This window comes from Amblyraja radiata, chromosome 14 (assembly GCF_010909765.2).
Source record: "Amblyraja radiata isolate CabotCenter1 chromosome 14, sAmbRad1.1.pri, whole genome shotgun sequence".
NCBI classification, from domain to species: Eukaryota; Metazoa; Chordata; class Chondrichthyes; order Rajiformes; family Rajidae; genus Amblyraja; species Amblyraja radiata.
This window is the reverse complement of record NC_045969.1, coordinates 31,238,502-31,258,378: the sequence shown is the minus strand read 5'-3', so window position 1 is coordinate 31,258,378 and position 19,877 is coordinate 31,238,502. Positions and strand designations below refer to the sequence as shown.

The window sequence follows — 19,877 nt, the reverse complement described above, 5'->3', positions numbered from 1 at the left end:
AGATCTTTAAAGAAGTGAACCAAATTGTCCCACTTCCATGTAAGCCCTCTTGGCCCTGCATTTTCTTTCACTAGTGTATCCAACTCACTTGCGGAAAAGTTGATTAGATGGTCCTTTCATGAATGCAGCCCATTGTAAACTGCACTTAGAAATCCAGCTATTTTGATTAGTTCAAGTCTCTTATGAGATAGCGGGAGAATCAGCTGGATTATTTTCCAAGATGTATAGTGAGCAAATTGCATTGATAAAAGGCACCTGCCATAAACAGTGGTGACTACAGGTTCCATATTTTGGACAGTAGCAACTGCTGCCGAGTAGTTTGGGATACTCATCCCATGGGTTTTTCGTTCTTTATCTTCCGAATCTATGATCAGTTTAACCGTTAACAGAAATTTTATAAACATTTACCGTCTTATAAACATTAAGGGGGCGGCGCAGCGGTAGAGCTGCTGCCTTACAGCGCCAGTGACTGGTTCAATCCTGGCTACAGGTGCTGTCTACAGAGTTTGTACGTTCTCCCCATGAACTGCGTGGGTTTTCCCCAGGTGCTCCAGTTTCTTACCACACTCTAAAGACGTACAGGTTTGTTGGTTAATTGGCTTCGGTAAAATTGTAATTTGTCCCAAGTGTATAGGATAGTGTTAATGTGTGGGGATCGCTGGCCGGGGAGGACTCAGTGGGCTGAAGGGCCTGTTTCCGCACTGTATCTCTAAACAGAGTCACAATTGTATATTTGAATCTATGCTACTTTTTTTTAAGATAGTATATGTTAATCTTATCAAACTTTTACATTATTATTTAGATTGTTAATGCTAGAATATTTGCCCTACTGCTTAATATATTTAATTTTATTTAAATCATTGTATAATACACAAGTGACATAATCATACAGAAAGGAAACAGGCCCATCTTGTCCATGCCATGCCCCGTCTACACTTGTCTCCCCTGCCTGCAGTCGGCCCATATCCCTCTAAACCTTTTCTATCCATGTACCTGACCAAATGTTTTTTCGATGTTGCTACTGTACCTGCCTCAACTACCTCCGTTGGCAGCTCGTTTCATATACCCACCACCCTGTGTGAGAAAAAGCTGCCACTTAGGTCCCTATTAAATCTTTTTCCCTTTCACCTTAAACCTCTGGTTCTTGATTCCCCAATGTAGATGGGGCATCTTGGTCAGCATGGGCAAGTTAGGCAGAAGGACCTGTTTCCGTGCTGTATGACTATGACTATTCGTGACATGATAAAAGTAACTTAAAGCAAATGGTTTGAGCTGCAGTAGTAAAACTGGGACACTGACTTTTTAATAATTCTTGATTTCTTATTCTCTATGAGGTTAATATGCAGTCTTGTCTACTATGGACTGACTCTAAGTGCAGGTGACCTGGGTGGCGATCGATATCTAAACATAGCACTTTCTGGATTGGCGGAGTTGCCTTCATATCCTATCTGTCTCTTTCTGTTGAGTCGTACCTGGTAAGCTGATTTTAACTCTCGTGTTCCAAAAATATTTCTGGAATATTTCTCTTACTATTTAAAGTTTGCCTTGCTTTCCGAAATAATTGTATATAAAATTATGAGGGGCATAAATAATGTAGACAGAACATTTTTCGGAGGATGGCAATGTCCAACATTTAAGGGCGGCGCAGTGGTAGAGCTGCTGCATTACAGTGCCACAGACCCGTGTTCGATCCTGACTACGAGTGCTGTCTGTATGGAGTTTGTATGTTCCTTCTTTGACCGTATGGGTTTTCTCCTGGTAGAGATACAGTGCTCCGGTTTCCTCCCACATTCCAAAGAAGTACAGGTTCGTAGGTTAATTGGCTTTGGTAAAATTGTCCCTAGTGTGTAGGATAGTGCAAGTGTATGGGTTGATTGCTGGTCGGCACAGACTCGGTTGGCCAAAGGTCCTGTTTCCGCAATGTATCTCTAAAAGTTAAAAAAAAAAAGTCTAAAAAAACATTAGAAGGCATAGCTTCAAGATGAGAGGAGGAAATTTTAGAGGAGATGTGTGGGACGTTTTTTTACACCGGGTTTTAGGTGCCTGGAACGCACTGCCAGGGGTCGTGGTGTAGGCAATTACAATAGTGACATTTAGGATGCTTTTGGATCTGCACATGGAAGTGTAATGAATAGAGGGATATGGGTCATGTACAGGCAAATGAGATCGGTTTAACTTGGCATCATGTTCGGCATAAACGTGGACTATCCTGTGCGGTCCAGATTAATGTTTCATTTTCCTGATTTAGATTGGCATTAGCTGATTTACTTTTCCAATCTAAATGATTTTTTTTTGTACTATGATACGGCATTATAAACGCCGGAGTAGATGATGGGCTGAATGGCCTAATTCTGCTCCTAGAACTTATGAATAAATTCAAAACATAGCGTGGAGCTGGGCATTGGTGGTGTTTGAACTGCTGTTTCTTGTGCCTTGTTCCATTAGGTCAGGTCGCAGGCGAACACTTGCAGGGTTTCTGCTTGTGGGAGGGGCAGCTTGTCTTATCATCATTTTTCTTCCAGAGACTAAAGGTAAGATAACAATTGTTCAGACAAACTGCATGTTTATCATATGATTGAAGGTCACAGCACTATATGTGTGCAATTAAAGTTCCTTTTTGTTATTTGTTTATTTCGGTACTTCTGAGTAATTGATATTAGAAGATTATTCATTTCTATGTTGGCTCTGTCTGAAAACAGTCCCAACCCAAACTGTCACCTATCTAGGAAGGAACTGCAGATGCTGTTTTATACCAAAGATAGACACAAAGTGCTGGAGTAACTCAGCATCTCTGGAGAAAAGGGATGGGTAACGTTTCGGATCTGAAGAAGGGTTTTCTCCAGAGATGCTACCTGACTCTCTGAGTTACTCCAGCGTCCAGCACTTCGGGTCCTTCGTTACTGAGTTACTCCAGCACTTTGTGTCCTTCATTACTATGTTAATATGGCTCAGATGTTTCCTGCATGTAAATCATTGAAACAGGTATACTAATAGTTAATATTTCATGCCTATTTTTTTACTAAATCTATTTGAATACCTTTTGAATAACCTTTGTCAGTCAGGGGTTCATAGAAGTACATTGTTGAAGTTAGTGTTGTGCAGTGTTCAAGAGCCTGGTGGTTTTCTTTAGACATTAGAGATACAATGCAGAAACGTGCTCTTCAGCCAACTGAGTCCTCACTGACCATCCATCACCCGTTCACACTGTCTGAAGAAGGGTCTCGACCCGAAACGTCACCCATTCCTTCTCTCCAGAGATGCTGCCTGTCCCGCAGAGTTACTCCAGCTTTTTGTGTCTATCTTTCATTCAAACTAGTTCTATGTTATACCACTTTCTCATCCACTCCCTACACACTAGGGGCAATTTAGAGGGCCAATTAACCTACAAACCCGCACGTATTGGGGATGTGGGAGGAAATTGGAGCACCCAGAGGAAACGCACAAGGGAGAACGTGCAAACTCCACACACACGCTGTGAGGCAGTGGCTCTACCAGCTGTGCTACCGGTGTATCAATAAACGTAACTAAACAAAACTGTCATGAAACTGATCTAAAATGCAATCTCTATGCTTTTTGATATACATTCCAAATAGCCACTGCTTCTTCAGAGGAGAATGAATGACATTGAACTTTTTATGCTTCTGAGTCTGTTAAGTGCAGAAACATCTGAACTAATATTAAAACTATAGTAAACATGATATCCATTTGAACTCTTGGCACCAAAGCATTTGATGTTTATTTTAATTGTGGCTGCAATCTGAATTCTCCCCTATTTGACAATACTTAACGCCTCATGGAGATTCGATGGCATCTTGGTTTAAATGGCTTGTATTTATTTTTGTTGCCGTTGTACATTCAACTTGGGCAAGGTGGGCCAAAGGGCCTGTTTCCACGCTGTAAGACTGTGTCTCTGTAACTTATTTTTGAAACTACTGACTTTTTGAGTGCATTTTCTTGGTTGTGAGCTTTAAGATTTACTTTCGGAGAAAAACCTTTCCTTTTGTATATTTGTTTTCTAGCCTTTGATATTTGCTGTTAAATTTGTAATATTATTGCTATTATTTTAAGAATTTAATGCAAAACCTTCATATAACTGAATCTATATACTTTTTCAGGCACTGGGTTGTTGTCCGTTGTCATTAGCCAAACTCCTGCTATTCTGGGTAAACTGTCTATAAGTGCTGCATTTAACGTAGTCTACATCTATTCCTCTGAACTCTTTCCCACCTCAGTCAGGTAGGTTTGTGGTCAGTGAAATCTGCAGAGTGACTGTAATTATCCATTTCTGATGTTCCATTTGCAATCCCAGTTTTTCTTTTCAATGTATTTGTCTCAATTTATTCTTTTCATGTAATGATGCTGGCAAGATTTATTTCCCCAGGCAAAGGTCGGGACAGTGGTGCAGCGATAGTCTTGTAGTCTTACAATGCCAGAGACCCGGGTTTGATCCTGACTACGGGTGCTGTCTGTACGGAGTTTGCACGTTCTCCCCGTGAGCACATGGGTTTTCCCTAGATGCTCCAGTTTCCACCCACATTCCAAAGACGTGCAGGTTTATAGGTCAATTGGCTTCTGTAAATTGCCCCTTGTGTGTAGGATAAACTAGTGTTGGGTTGGTCGTTGACGGTGGGCCAAAAGGCTCTTTTTTTACACTGTATCTCTGAAACTAAGTGTTTGGTCTGTTGTGTACGGTGGAACTGGAATCTAAAAGGCTAGATAGGTAGAATAGATAGAACAGTCTGAAATAGTGTCCCCACCTGAAACGTCACCTACCTATTTTTGCCAGAGATGATGCCTAATCTGCTGAGTTTCTCCAGCATTAGTGTCTATCTTTGGTATAAACCAGCACCTGCAGTTCCTTGTTGTTGCTTTTAGGTTAGATGGCTGTTCCTTTTCCTGAAAATTGCCAACTACGTAGAAAATTTAAGAAGTATTGAGGCTGCAAAGAGATTTAGATGAGAAAAGGTAATGTGGGGAAAAATTGTTCATTTTCGCAGAAATATCCAACAAAAGCGCAGTAACCAAATTGATTGAATCACTGAAAGATACAGCATGGAAACAGGCCCTTTGGCCCACCGAGTCCATACCGACCATCGATCGCCCGTTCACACCAGTCTTATGCTATCCCACTCGCTCATCCACTCCCTACACACGCTAGGAAGCAATTTTTCAGAGGCCAATTAACCTGCAAACCCGCACGCCTTGGGATGTGGGAGGAAAATGCCTGAAAGAAACTCGGCAGTCACAGGGAGAACGTGCAAACCCCACAAAGATCGGGATCAAACTCAGAAATATAGGTGTTCAAATGCATGAATTACACAGGGCTAAAGTTGTAGGAAGAGGGGGTAATTAGAAAAGCTAACATTATTTATTGCCAGAGTAACTTTAAAACGACAATAGGGAAATTTTGTTTCAATTACAAATTATTTTGGTGAGATCACATTTGGAGTACTGTGTTTGGTTTGGATTTTATTTAAGGAAGGACATTAATGTGATGGAGGGAGTTTTGAAAAGGATTTTTAGACTAATGGGCAGGACTTTGTTGAGGAAAGCTTACACAAGCTTGGTATTTTCTGCTGTAGTTCAGAATTGTGAGAGTGAAGTTATTTTTATGTCGTTCAGTATGTTTTGGGCTTTGTGTAAATGGATTCATGATATTGCCTCACAGTCTCCAATATACATTTTTGTATATGCTTGGCACATCATGATCTTCCACATCCTCTATTTGTCTGGTTATAATAGATTTGTATTTAGTTTTGCTTCCACTAAGAATTTGCAGCATGGAAACAGGCCCTTCGGTCCATTGAGTCCACACTGACCAACGATCACCCATTCACACTAGTTCTAAGTTATCCCACTTTATCATCCCTACACACTAGGGGACAATTTACAGAGGAACAATTAATCTACCAACCCGCACATCTTTGGGATGCGGGAAAAAACCGGAGCACCCAGAGGAAACCCACATGGTCATGGAGAACATGCAAACTCAACACAAGTAGCACCCGAGGTCGGGATCGAATTTGGGTCTCTGGCATCTTGAGGCAGTAGCATTACCTACTAGATTGAATTAATATTTCTTTGAATATAAATACATTCTTCGATGTTTGAATATTTTTTATCTACTTATGTAACTGGAAACCAATTCTTACGTTGTGTTACATTTGGGTTCATAAGTTATAGGAACAGAATCAGGCAATTTGGCCCATCAAATCTTCCCCGCCATTCAATCATGGCTGATCTATCTTTCCCTTTCAACCCCATTCTCCTGCCTTCACCCATAACATCTGACACCCGTATTAATCAAGAATCTATCAATCTCCGCTTTAAAAATATCTATTGACCTAGCCTCCACACCCTTCTGTGGTAATGAATTCCACAGATCCACCACCCTCTGAATAAAAAAAAATTCCTCCTCATCTCCTTTCTAAAAGTGCATCCTTTTATTCTGAGGCTATGGCCTATGGTCCTAGACTCTCCCATTAGTGGAAACATCCACTCTATCCAGGCCTTTCATTATTCAGGAAGTTTCAATGAGTACCCCCTCATCCTTCTAAACTTCAGTGAGTACAGCTCCAGTGCCATCAAATGCTCATCATAATCATCCCTGGGAGGTCTCTGTGGCCTTAGAACGTCACTCTAAATCCCTATTTGTTTTTTAGCAAATTTGTCAGGATTTACGATGTAAAAGTAGAATCGTACAAAATCTTAATTGCAAACTATTTTGAGGTATTTGTTGACTGATGGCACATCAGCATTTTTTTTTTTTAGATTTTCAATGGTGTGAAATTCTGCACTGAGCCATTCTTGCATGAATGTGAATTTGTATGTCAGAGTTTCAACTAATTTTATTTTTTGCTGCTTTCCTATAGGAATGTTGGAATGGGAATCTGTTCCATGTCTTCCAGAATTGGTGGGATCATTGCACCCTTTGTCCCATCGCTGGTGAGTCTGCAGTCTTTTGTTTTCTACCTCAGACCCCATTAGATCCTTCCCCATCCAAGCTGTCTACTTGATTCAGTTTGTCTTCCAATCCTGCTTCAGTAAATCTAAGTTGGTAATGAGCATTTTGTTAATAAAATCTGTATTTGGATGTTCATTGATCTCAAAGGCTATAGATTAAAGGAGGGTTTTAGGACTCGGATTTTATTTGTGGTAAGGAACTTCAGATGCTGGTTTAATCGGAAGATAGACACAAAGTGCTGGAGCAACTCAGCAGGTCATGAGGCATCTCTGGAGAAAAATGATGGTGACGTTTTGGGTCGGGTCGGATCTGAACCAAAATGTCACCCATCCTCCTCCAGAGATGCTCTCTGACCTACTCCAGCGCTTTGTGTGTGTGTGTGTGTGTATATCAGATTGTATTTGTTATTTACCATTCTGTGCAACACAGTAATGTCTGAAGAAGGGTGTCAACCCGTAATGTCACTTATTCATGTTCTCCAGAGATGCTGCCTGACCTGCTGAATTTCTCTAGCACTTTGCATTCTTTTGAGCATTTATTATGTTGATATAACATAAAGACCAACACATTACTGGGTGTTCAGGAAATCGTGGTATGCAAGGTTAAATTTAGTAGATACTAGACTAAGTGGGACCCGTTGGGTCCCAGTCACACGGGAGGCTTGGTCCCCCTATGCAACCCGTTTCCCAATGCAATATTCCACCACTCATCCGTTCCCCCAACGCAACCCGTTCCTCCAAAGCAATATTCCACCACTCACCTATAGCCCCTAACTGCGCAGGTGTGGCTAATTTCCCCTCATCTCTGAGCACTCCCTCCCCCTCCTCTTCATGTGTGGGAGGGGAGGGGGGAGGGAAGTGGGGTGTGTGGGGTGGAAGGGAGGAGGGGTATGTGTGAACGGGGAGGTGTAGGGCGGGGGGAGAGGTTGGTGTGGGGGGAGGGGGTGTGTGTCGTGGTCCCAACCCCGCCACACATAGTTTTCCTGGGGCTGGGCTGCTTGGGGCTGGACTGCTTGGGGTCGCTTTGGCTGTCTCCGAAAATTGTGTCCGTTTGGAAACCTCCGCCGGCCATCCTCAGCTCCAGTAAAGACACGATGGCGCAGGAAGGGGCGGACCGTCCCGGGGAGTGACAGGGGAAGAGACTAATCCGCGCGGCGCTGACTGGCAGGAGAAGATATCGATCTGCACACTTGCGGTTTTTAAGATTTTTGAACCTCGCTAACTTTTACGACATTCAACCGATCGGAACGAAACTTGGTAGATTCGCAGCACAGGAGAACGGTGAGTGAACTGCCGAAAAATATTAGCGCTATCGCAAACGTTTTTTGCGCAAATCGGAAGATAACAAGATCAGAGTTTAGTTATGCATAGATAGATAGATTAGAGGACATTGAAGTACGAAACACAGTCCTTGTCAAAATATCGATGAATCTTTATCTCAATTCTTCAAAACATTGAGGATAGAGCAGGAAAATGTTGATCAGCTGTAACTTTGAAACGTGGAACAGGCTTGAAGGCCAAATTGCCTACTCCTTCCCCACCTTGTTCCCAAAAGAATGTATTCAAACATTGTGAAACATTTTTAATTCTAAAATTAAGTCCTTGGGTACATCCCAAACTTTATTTCATTTTCTCTGCAATTCTCAATAAATGGGATTTTCTGTTGTTTCTTTAACCTGTTTTTGCTCATCATGAGCTGCTGTCAGCCTTGATTATCAGCTTCCCGCTGTTGGTCTGTTGTTGAACGCCACAGATAACCTGTAGAAAATGCCATATTGAATGTCAAATTGAGGCCTGTGATCTGGAACACATTAACTTTTGTGGTTATGTGTAGGAAGGAACTGCAGATGCTTGTTTAAACCAAAGATAGACACAAAAAGCTGGAGTAACTCAGCTGGACAGGCAGCATCTCTGGAGAGAAGGAATGGGTAACGTTTCAGACGTTCAGTCTGAAGAAGGGTCTCGACCCGAAACGTCTCCCATCCCTTCTCTCCAGTGAGGCTGCCTGTCCTGCTGAGTTACTCCAGATTTTGTGTCTATCGACCTTTGTGGTTAGCTTTCCCTAGATTAACGTTGGAACCGATAAATTCCACTTCAATTCATGAAAAAATGTATCCAAAGTAACTTGCTTATTTACTATAGCCACCTGATTTGTCTTTGTTTTTCTATTGAATCGATGAATAGTTTAAGAATGTTTTACATTAAAACACCAGTAAGTGTCATATTTGTGTAATTACAGTTAAACACATTGTTTAATTGTAATTACACATCTCAGCCTTGGTTATCTGGTTTAGTTCAGTTTATTATCTTCACGTACAGTGAAAAGCTTTTTTGATGTGTGCTATCCATGGTCACAATCAAGCCATCCACAGTGTACAAATACAGGATAAAGGGAATAATGCTTCCCGGTGACAAATCTGAGGTGATTAAGAAGAGCATTGTTAGTGTCAGAAATGCTGCTGTTGAAATAAAGGTTTAAAAGAGTGGAGCGATTGTAATGAATGATAGCGGATCCACTTCTGGGACCAGTACGCAGAGGGTCGCCTGGCTTCAGTGCCATCTTGCATGGAAGTCTATCGATCATTAGAGCTAGTTAGCCCCCTGGTTGGAAGTAAATATTGATCCTGCATTATCTTTCTTAAGATGTTGTATTGACGTGAATACAAATGCTATAAGGATTGCTAATGTACGGTTCTAATATGGTCTGAGCAATATTCCGGTAATGCCAATTTCTGGCATATTTTTGAGATGGTGATTCGGAATTCTGTTGCCGGTTTTACTGAAACAAAATATTCAGTGTTGCTGTGTTAAGCTGCCAGCTAAGTTAATTTGCTTGTTGAAAATCAAAGCAACAATCAGTGGACTAATTAGCTTCTCCTGCATTCATGTACAGCAGGAGTGTACTCAATTGAGATGAAGGGGAAATATTGACAGATGATTGTCACTACTGATATTCCTTTGCTCTTGATAACTGGCACGCACCCAAGGAAGGCAGTTAGAAAGCACTGGGTGTTCATGCAAGATTTATTATATTAACAGCACCTTTGTTTCCCATCTCAAAATAAAGCACATCCTTTAGCGGAGCTTAAACTTAGGGTCAGAGTCCCCCTCGTCCTCATCTTTCACCTCATCAGCCGTCGCATACAGAATACAATCCTCCAACATTTTCGCCACCTCCAACTGGATCCCACCACTAGCCATCTCCACCACTTTCCGCTCTCCACTGAGACCATTCCCTCCGCAACTCCCTGGTTAACTCGTCCCTTCCCAATCAAACCACCCCCTCCCCAGGTACTTTCCCTTGCAAATGCAGGAGATGCAACACCTGTCCCTTTACCTCCCCCCCTCGACTCCGTCCAAGAACGCCGGGAGTCTATTCAGATGAGGCAGTGGTTCACTTGCACTTTCTCCAACTTTATCTACTCTATCCTGTGTTCCAGGTGTGGACTATATATCGGCGAGAACAAGCGCAGGCTTGGCGATCATTTCGCTGAAACCTCTGCTCAGTCAGCCTAAACCTACCTGATCTCCCAGTTGCTAAACACTTTAACTTCCTCCCCTCCCATTCCCACACAGATCTTTCTGTCCTGGGCCTCCTCCATTGTCAGAGTGAGGCCCAGCGCAAATTGGAGGAACAACACCTCATGTTTCGCTTGGGCAGCTTACACCCCAGCGGTATGAACATTGAGACTTCTCTAACTTCAAGTAACCCTTGCTCTCCATCCCTCCCCCCTTCCCAGTTCTCCGACCAGTCTGACTGTCCTCAATTACATTTTATCTCTGTTTGCTAACAATCTCCCAGCTAACTATGATCTATTCTACATTTGCCTTGATCTCCAGCCCCTTTATCTCGTTTCCACACTTCTTTATCTCTGTATCTCCCTCTCCCCTGGCTCAGTCTGAAGAAGGGTCTCGACCCGAAACATCACCCATTTCTTCTATCCAGAAATGCTGCCTGACCCACCGAGTTACTCCAGCATTTTGTGTCTAATTTCTTCTAAGTTTAGTTTAGAGACACAACATGGAAACAGGCCATTCAGTCCACCGAGTTCGCGCCGGCCATCGATCACACGTTCGCCCTATTTCTATGTTATCCCACTTTCTTGTCCACTCCCTACACACTAGGGACAATTTACAGAGACCAATTAACCTACGAATTCGCACATCTTTGGTATGTGGGAGGAAACCTGTTGCACCTGGAAGAAACCCGTGCAGTTACAGGGATAAGGTGCAAACTCCGCACGGACAGCACTTGAGGTCAGGATCATTCCTGTGTTAGATTAAATGTGACACTTTTGCATCACATTCCACTAGTTACATCTTTTTGTGTAAAATGTTATTTCCCCTGCTTTATTTTCTATAGAGTATATGGAAGTGACTTGAGAATTGTCTTTGGCAGGTCACCAGTTATGCACTGGGTCATCTCTGACTGCACTTGGACACGTTTTAGTGTAATTAGAAACCTTTTACAACATTGTTTACATGAAAGAGCAGACATCAGTTGGTCAATAAAAGGATTTCTCAGTATTTTCCATCTTAGAAGTCACGCACCATCGAAACAGACCCTTCAGCACAAATCATCCATGCTGTCTAAGATGCGTCATCTGGTCCCAATTGCTGGCATTTGGCCAGTATCCCTCAAATCTTTTGTATCCTTGTACCTGCCCAAATGTCTTTAAAATGTTGTTATAGTAGTTGTCTCTGGCAGAGCTAGACATTGAAGTTTGCAATCTCCTCTGGCAGCTCATTCCATAAACCCACCATCCTCTGAGTTGCCCCTCAGGTTCCTAATAAATCTTCCCCTCTCGCCTTACACCTATGTCCTTTGGTTCTTGATTTCCCTACTCTGTGCATTCATCCTATATATTCGCTTCATGATTTTTAAATACTTCTGGAAGATCACCCCTCAACCTCCTGTGCTCCAAGGAGTAAAATTCGAGCCTGCCCAACTTCTCCCTGTAGCTCAGGCCCTTGAGTCCTCGTGAACCGTCTCGGCATTCCTTGCAGCTTAATGACATCCTTCCCACAGCAAAATTGAACACCATCCCCAAGTGTGGCCTCACCAACATCTTGTACAACTGTAACATCAAAATAGTGGATGACACTATTGTATAGTGGATTATCATTTTTTATTATCCTTCATTGTCAGTAACCAGAGATCAAACTGAGGGGGAAAATGTGACCACTACGAGTTTGTGCTTTGATGTCATAGTTCAACATGAAGCTGAATGCTCCTATTTATTTAGTACATAGATCCGTCAAATGATTTTAAGCATGGGATTATTGACATCTATAAATAATTCATTTAACCCTGAAGGCAGGAAAATGCACATTACGTTCCATTATCAAACTTTAGACTTTAGAGATACAGGTGCACAACCTTTTATCCGAAAGCCTTGGGACCAGCCACTTATCGGATTTCGGAATGGAAGATTTTTAGCGTAGATTTTAACGTTTTTTAGATAAAACATTACAGGGGACCGGGTGGCTCAGTGGTAGATTGCTCGGTTCGTGGTCGCGAGTTTGCGCCTCGATCCCGGCAGTTACTCGGTGAGGGAGGTAGCGCTCTCTTGTCACCCTAGTGGGGCTACATGGCCTTAGGTGGCCTAGCTCGGGGATCCTTGAATCCCCCGAATAAATAATAATAAAAAAAAGATAAAACATTAAGTAAAACTTTAAACATAAACTGGCTCAAACTAAACTAAACACATGAAAATATAATTACATGCAGTAGCCAGTCCGATGATTTTCAGGGCCCTCTTGCCGTGAACTCCAGCGTCGGGTGAAACAATTCCTCAGCGGCTGGGAAAGTCTGGAGCGTCTGCCTCTTCCCCGGAGACCGGGGCACCGACTCCGGCGAACTCGATCCCTGGCTCCACGGCGCTCCAAATCCAGCGCCGCCCGCGGCCGGACGCCCGCAGCCCCAGCTCCACGATGTTGGGAGTCGGCGGCCACAACGCTCCGCAGCTTACCGCACGGCGACCCGGTAAGGCATCGCCCGCTCCCCGCTGGTATCCCAGCGCTGCGCCGCCGAAGCTGTAGTCCCGGCCGGTCCCGACAGGAAACGCCGCTCCATTTTCGATGGTAGGCTGCGAGGACGGGGCGAAGAAGCAGCTTGGATGGATGCTGCCTCTCCGACCAGGTAGGGGACTAAGAATTAAAGTTTCCCCCCCCCCCCCCACCCACACCCACCACATAAAAGACCTCCAAACTAACTGACTAACATTTAAGCAATGATTTACAGATGTTAAGTAGCTACAGTAGTACAGACCTGGGTTGACCGTGGGTCGTTTCGGGTCAAGTTTGGCGCCAAACGCGAGCTTTGGTGTGCAGACGACATCCTGGAAAAAATGTCCGGTTTTCGGAGCTTTCCGGTTTCCGGAATTTCGGTTAAAAGGTTGTGTACCTGTACAGCGCAGAAACAGGCCCATGAGCCCGCTAGCGCTATCTACACACTAGGTACAATTTTTACAACTGACTGAAGCCAGACTTGGAGTGTAGGAGGAAACCGGAGCACCTGGAAAAAACCTAAGTGGTCATTGGGAGAACATACAAACTCCCTACATACAGCACCCGTAATCAGGATCAAACCTGGGTCTTTGGCGCTGTAAGGCAGCAACTCTACTCTGGTTTACAAAAGAAGGCACAAGGTTCTGGAGTAACTCAAGGCAGCATCTCTGGAGAACATGGATGGGTGATGTTTCGGGTCAAAACCCTTCTTCAGACTGGACAGGGATCCTGACCTGAAACATCACCTATTCATGTTTTCTAGGGATGTTGCCTGACCTTCTGAGTTACTCTAGCATTTGTATTAACTACTGGTTTATGTAGGACAGGGATTTCTACCCACACTGCTTATATCATTTTATTCGCATGTTTCTCTTTTGACCTAACTGCTATCATTTCTTCCTGATACTATGCATTCCATGAGTTTGTCAACTCTGGTGTAATAAGATATCAGTGTCAATTTATTAATAACTTAAGAAAACATTTTGTTTTGCCTGAAACATGACCATTTTCACATGGGTTGGGCAAGTATAGAAACGTACTAAACAAAAGGGTTTTGTGTCGAGTGGCTGGCTATGGGATTTTTCTGTAACTTAAGGAGATATTAAAAATTCTGAGTTACAGTTTGCCTGTAGAAATTGAGCTTTTTGTTAAACCTTTAATTTATTGTATTAAAAAAAATAGACCGACTTGCAAGTTAATTAAACATAAGCATCTCAATATACTTAATATGCTCAGAATGAACTTAATTCAATAGCTTAGTATTATGATTTTAATACTTCCATTGAATATATGTAGGGCAGCTGTATAATGTTCGGTATTTTACTTTCTGAAAAGGACACAAGTGACACGGCGAGTCAGGCAGCATCTCTGGAGAACATGGATAGGTGACATTTTGGGTCAGGGCCCTTCTTCAGATGTATTTCTGGAATATAGGTTCTTTAATATGCATGCGATAATATACAACTTGTCTAATCACTAAATCTTGGGTTTATACTTCCATGTGGCAACGTTGACAAATGTTCTTGCCCATCAGTTGTAGCTGCACGGAGAATTAGAGTTCTTAAGGAATTGGAGAGTTTTTTTAAAAAGCCATTTCATATCTTGTGTGTTCTGCATTTAGCAACAGCAAGAAATTGCCACGGTATGATAGGACTCTGTTAATTTAGAGATACAGCATGGAAGCAGTCCCTTTGCCCCACTGAGTCCACACCAACCTTCGATCACCCATTCACACCAGTTCTATGTTATCTCACTCCCATCCACTCCGTATACATTAGGGTCACTCCATACACTAGCTCAACCCGACACATTAGGGACAATTTACAGAAGCCAATTAACCTACACACCTCTACGTTTTTGTTATGTGGGAGAAAAACAGAGCACCCGGAGAAATCCCACGTTGTCACGGGGAGAACCCACAAAATCTGTACAGACAGCACTTGTAGTCAGGATTGAACCCGGGTCTCTGGCGCTGGGAGGCAGCAACTCTTCTGCTGTGCCACCGTGTCGCACCTGTTCCTAAGAACAGTTCGTAATCCCAAAGTGTATGCAAGGCAGACATGAGGGGAAGTTGTCTGGGAGAGGAGAGGGTCACAGAAACAGCGGTGACGGGAGTGCAAGCAGGAGTAGATAGCCACCCTCCAGCCGGCATCACTGATTCTGTGACTCCAGCCGACATCACTGACTCTGTGAGTCTGCTCAGCATTCCCAGCTCTGCACTGCTCAATCCAGCTCTCGAGAGTTGCAACCCGAGTGTTGGGAAAAGAAGTCAGGCGGAAATAGTGTCATGAGGTCATACAGCATGTGAACTGGCCCTTCGGCTCACCTTGCCCATACCGAGCAAGATGCCCCATCTACTGTAGACCCACGTGCCCACCTTTGGTCCATATCCTTCTGAACCTGTCCAAATGTCTTTTAAATGCTGTTATAGTACCTGCCTCAACTACCTCCTCTGGCAGCTCATTCCATTTACCCACCACTCATTTTTCGAAAAAGATACCCCTCATTTTTCTCCAAATACGTACAGGTTTATAGGTTAATTGGTTTTGATAAAATTGTACATTGCCCCTAGTGTACGGGGGTGATCGCTGGTCAGCACGTTCAATCAATCAACTCTATTCAACCAAAGTATTTGTTTGGGGGAGCACGGTATCTCCTGAATTATTATGAAATGCCTGGACCTCTTACACGCTGGAACATTTGCCTGCTAAGAGATGCGATTGAGGCCAACTATAGCCATCTGTATTTAAAGATTTTGACTGAAGAATGTTTGCATGTGCTTTTGGTTCTTGTGTTTGGCTGCCTTATCCAATGCCCAGTCATTTGTGCCTTCAGTCTTGTGTTTATTGGTCTTTCTTCCATTCATTAATTCACAGAAATCCATTCAGGTGTCGTTGCATTTTGTGGTGCTTGGAGTTGCCGGTCTGCTGGCAGGGGTCCTGTGCTTACTTCTGCCTGAAACGCTGAATAAACCTGTGCCTGAGAAGATCTCTGACCTCTACGGCATTGCGCATCACAAACGTGATATAGTGGTTCCGCAGGTCAGTGGAGTGGTGCGTTACCAGTGTAATTGATTGACGGACTGCTCTAGTCTAGACACACAGCGCTGCAGTAACTGAAAGTGCTGGAGATACATTCCCCTCTGTACACTAATTAATGATGATAGTTGCTTACCGTCCCTTCATTACGCAGGACTCATACAGCCTGGAATCAGGCCCTTTGACACTACTTGCCCACACCGACCAACATGTCCCATCTACACTAGCCTCTCCTACCTGTGTTTGGCCCATATCCCTCTAAACCTATCTATGTACATGTCCAAATATAATTTAAACATTGTGATTGTACCTGCCTCAACTATCTGCTCAGGCAGCTCATTCCATGTACCCACCACCATGTGTGCGTGTGTGTGTATTGTATTTTTTTTAAAGTTGCTTTATTAAAATAAAGGGCAGATGAATTACAATAAAATACTACAATAGTGGTCAATCTCAGCCTATTTTGCTTCACTTAACTGCAAATTATATATTTATTTTCAGGCAAGTGTCGTGAATCCCGCTGGAGAGAGCAGTGAGAGTGAAGAGGATTTTGCTGCCGATGAAGGGACAGCGTTGATCCAGTAACATGAAGAATATTCTACACTTTAAAGAGAGTGCAATACTGTAAGAAGCACTTTACCTTTGCAGTTTACTGTTTTTCATGTACACCCTGCTTTTTTATTGAAAAGTGCAATGCTAGTTGGAACCTTACTGGCATTACAGTATTCAGGATGTTTATAGGATACACGGTCAAACAATAATGTGAACCTTGCGGTGCTGTGATTAATAAGTGAATTTGGCAATGGGGCCTGACTTACTTAATGTGCTAGAAAGGACACAAAGTGCTGGAGTTACTCAGAGGGTCAGGCAGCATCACTGCAGAACATGGATAGGTGATGTTTCGGGTCCGGACCCTTTAGACTTGACCCTCTCTCCCTGAAATGTCACTTATCCATGTTCTCCAGAGATGCTGCCTGACCTGCTGAGTTACTCCAGCTCTTTGTGTTTGTTTTGTGCATTAACCAGCATCTGCAGTTCCTCATTTCTACTCCATAACTGAACGTGCTATTACCTCTGATCATCCTGTACTAGGCGAGGCATTTTTCTTTGTGTTTCTTGGCATCCACCCTCGTTCTTCTTCTGCCTCTCGTCTTGGTTGCATTGGAGGTGTTTATTTCTGAACTAGACGGCAGTTGGTCCTACCTCAAATTTTAAGTCTCGAGTTCATAAACAAAACCACCACTCATGCCTGAGGTACGACTTGTGTGGTAACAACATCCTTTTCTGACTTTCTGGAATTGTATTTATGAAAGCACCACCAGTAGGAAAGAAGCACCCGAGCCACTATGCTGCCCTAAGTTATAAGTCGCTGTACTTCAAAACAGTGCATTCTATGTGAAATACCTCATACCTGTAAAGTGCAATGAAATGCTGTACAAGTTTTTAATTATCATCTTGTTTTCTGTTTTGGGAAGTTCTCCAAGTTGATTGCTGGATAAAAGAAAAACTCCTGGAAATGTATAATGCTGACCTGTATGTTCTTGGCCATTTTACTTAACAAATGTGTAAATGGGGAGAGAAACGCTTATTTTAGGATACTGGTTCTGAAAATGGAATATACTCTCCTTTTGTCATCTAACACAACCATAAAGAACTTCTCATTAGGCATGGTGTCATTCTGCAAATTCCCTTGCAGTGAATTGCAATTTTTTTTCTCCGCAGTATTCAATAACCAATCTTTATCGTTTCTTCTCAGATCATGTTTGTTTGCTGGTAGTTTAAGGCTGCAGCTTTGTCCATTAAAAAATTTGGGTTAAGATCACACCAACTAGTTTCATGAAATGAGTGACACTAATAGAGAGAATATTTCTGTTAACCAGATCCCATTGATGTAAGGAAACATTTTCTGAAATATCTGGTGCATATTTGATTTTTATAAGCTGAAAATATGTTAAAGGTTGAAATTAGAATCAAGGACTTTTTAAGAGTTCTATTATGTATACTAGACAAGTAAATTATTTCTTTAAGGCAATATCTCCCAAGTGTAACTTCCAAGAAAGTTTTTTTTTTAAATGTCCACTTCTTGAAAATAATTGTGCCTGGACCAATAATATATTATTTTCTTGTTAGTACAAAATTAGTTTAAATGGAACACAAAGTTAATAGTGGCCAGAAAGCAAATGCTCTACAATTGCATCTTCAGTAGCCAGTACCAGCATTGAAAATATATAATAGATGTGAAGATGTATGCTGCAAAGCATTGCAATTATAACAAAATGGAAAAGGTTCTTGCCGAATTTTATCGTTCTTCTAGAGGAAGATCAAAGACTTGCCAACCTCACCAAATGGTTATTAAATCCTGAAGTAACGCTTGAAGAATTTGGTTCAAAAGTGTTTGAAAAAAATGTACGGCACTCCTTTTTAATTTTGGCAAATCTTTCCCAAATGGCTATCTGTCATGGAAGTTGCTCCTGCATTGGGACCAGTGAGCTAAAGTGCTTTAATTTGTAGTAATGCTCATTCCCTGTCTATACCAAAGAAACTCATCCTTACCAATGTTTGGACATATCTACATGGTCGACTTAACTCTGCCAGTCTTGTCAATCAAGAAGATTTTTATTCTGTTTTCAGCTTGCAAAGTTTTGGTTTAGAATCCAAAATGGTAATGGATCAATTCTTATGACAAAAAGCAAACGGACTTCTTAATACAAGTATCAAACTGTCTCCTCATGTATTCCCTTTTGTATACATTACATTTAATACATTCCTTGTTTGTATTATGTGTACTAATGACATTTTGGAAAGGGACACTGAGATTTCATAAATTGTTAGTTAGGAGTTAGAACTGGTTTTGGGGCTCGTTCTAATTTCAATTCCAATGCTTTAATTCTAATTCCAACGCTTTGTACAATTTGTGTATGTATGTTTTCTTACTGATCCAGATTTCTTGGAAATAAACTATATTGTACACTATATTAATCCAATTGATTACTTTGAATATGTCATGTGATTAAAATTCATAGAACGCTTAGCTGAAAAAATGCCACACACTTTTGCGGAAATTGATTTTGCAGTAACCAAAGAGCTTGTGCGCATGATATAAATCTGGATGTAGTTGGGTACTCTGACCCTGCTTGCATTTTAGACAATTATCATTAAATCCTCATGCACACAGTTGTTTAGTTGAGTTTAGTTAATTGCCACGTGTGTACAGTGTGTACACGTGTGTAATTGTACAGTCAAAACCATTTGTTGCGTGCCAACAAAATTAACCAGTCAGTGGAAATTAACCATCCAGTGTACGGATACAAGATAAAGGGATTAACGTGAATTACATTTTGTGCAAGGTAAAGTCTGATCAAAGATAGTCCGAGGGCCTCCAATGAGATGGATAGTAGCTCAGGACTGCTCTCTAGTTGTTCGTCGGATGGTTCAGTTGCCCGATAACTGCTGGGACGAAAGTGTCCCTGAATCTGGAGATGTGTGTTTTCACACTTCTGTACCTCTTGCCTGAAGGGAGAGGGGAGAAGAGGGAGTGGCTGGGGTGCGAATCGTCTGTAATTATGCTAGTGGCCTTGCCGAGGCAGCGTGAGGTGTAGATGGAGAGGGGAGAAGAGGGAGTGACCGCGGTGTTAATCGTCTTTGATTATGCTGGTGGTCTTGCCAAGTGTGTTTGATGTTTATCGGTGTACTGTCTACATTTGGTCATCGTTTGTGATAAATTATGGCAAAATTCTATTTTAGTCCATCACTCATTATTTCAAGTGTGGTCGACTGGACGAGCAGCTGCTTTTGCAATTCTTTCTGGATGCCAGTCATTCACAATTAAAGGATTCCATCTGTCAAAATTTGCAGATGGCCAATTAT

At 42.3% G+C, this 19,877-nt stretch overlaps 1 protein-coding gene across 1 annotated transcript in view; it reads left to right on the top strand.

The window, feature by feature from the left end:
* The window catches only part of slc22a15 (solute carrier family 22 member 15), a 32,331-nt gene extending 13,348 nt beyond the window's left edge, over positions 1-18,983 (top strand). Inside the window, exons 7-12 of the mRNA XM_033033005.1 lie at positions 1,335-1,475; positions 2,446-2,531; positions 4,116-4,236; positions 6,873-6,945; positions 15,849-16,013; positions 16,512-18,983. Coding sequence (XP_032888896.1) covers positions 1,335-1,475; positions 2,446-2,531; positions 4,116-4,236; positions 6,873-6,945; positions 15,849-16,013; positions 16,512-16,595 — 670 coding nt within the window. The 3' untranslated portion in view covers positions 16,596-18,983. The remainder of the gene's footprint in view (positions 1-1,334; positions 1,476-2,445; positions 2,532-4,115; positions 4,237-6,872; positions 6,946-15,848; positions 16,014-16,511) is intronic.
* Positions 18,984-19,877: the final 894 nt, after the last annotated feature.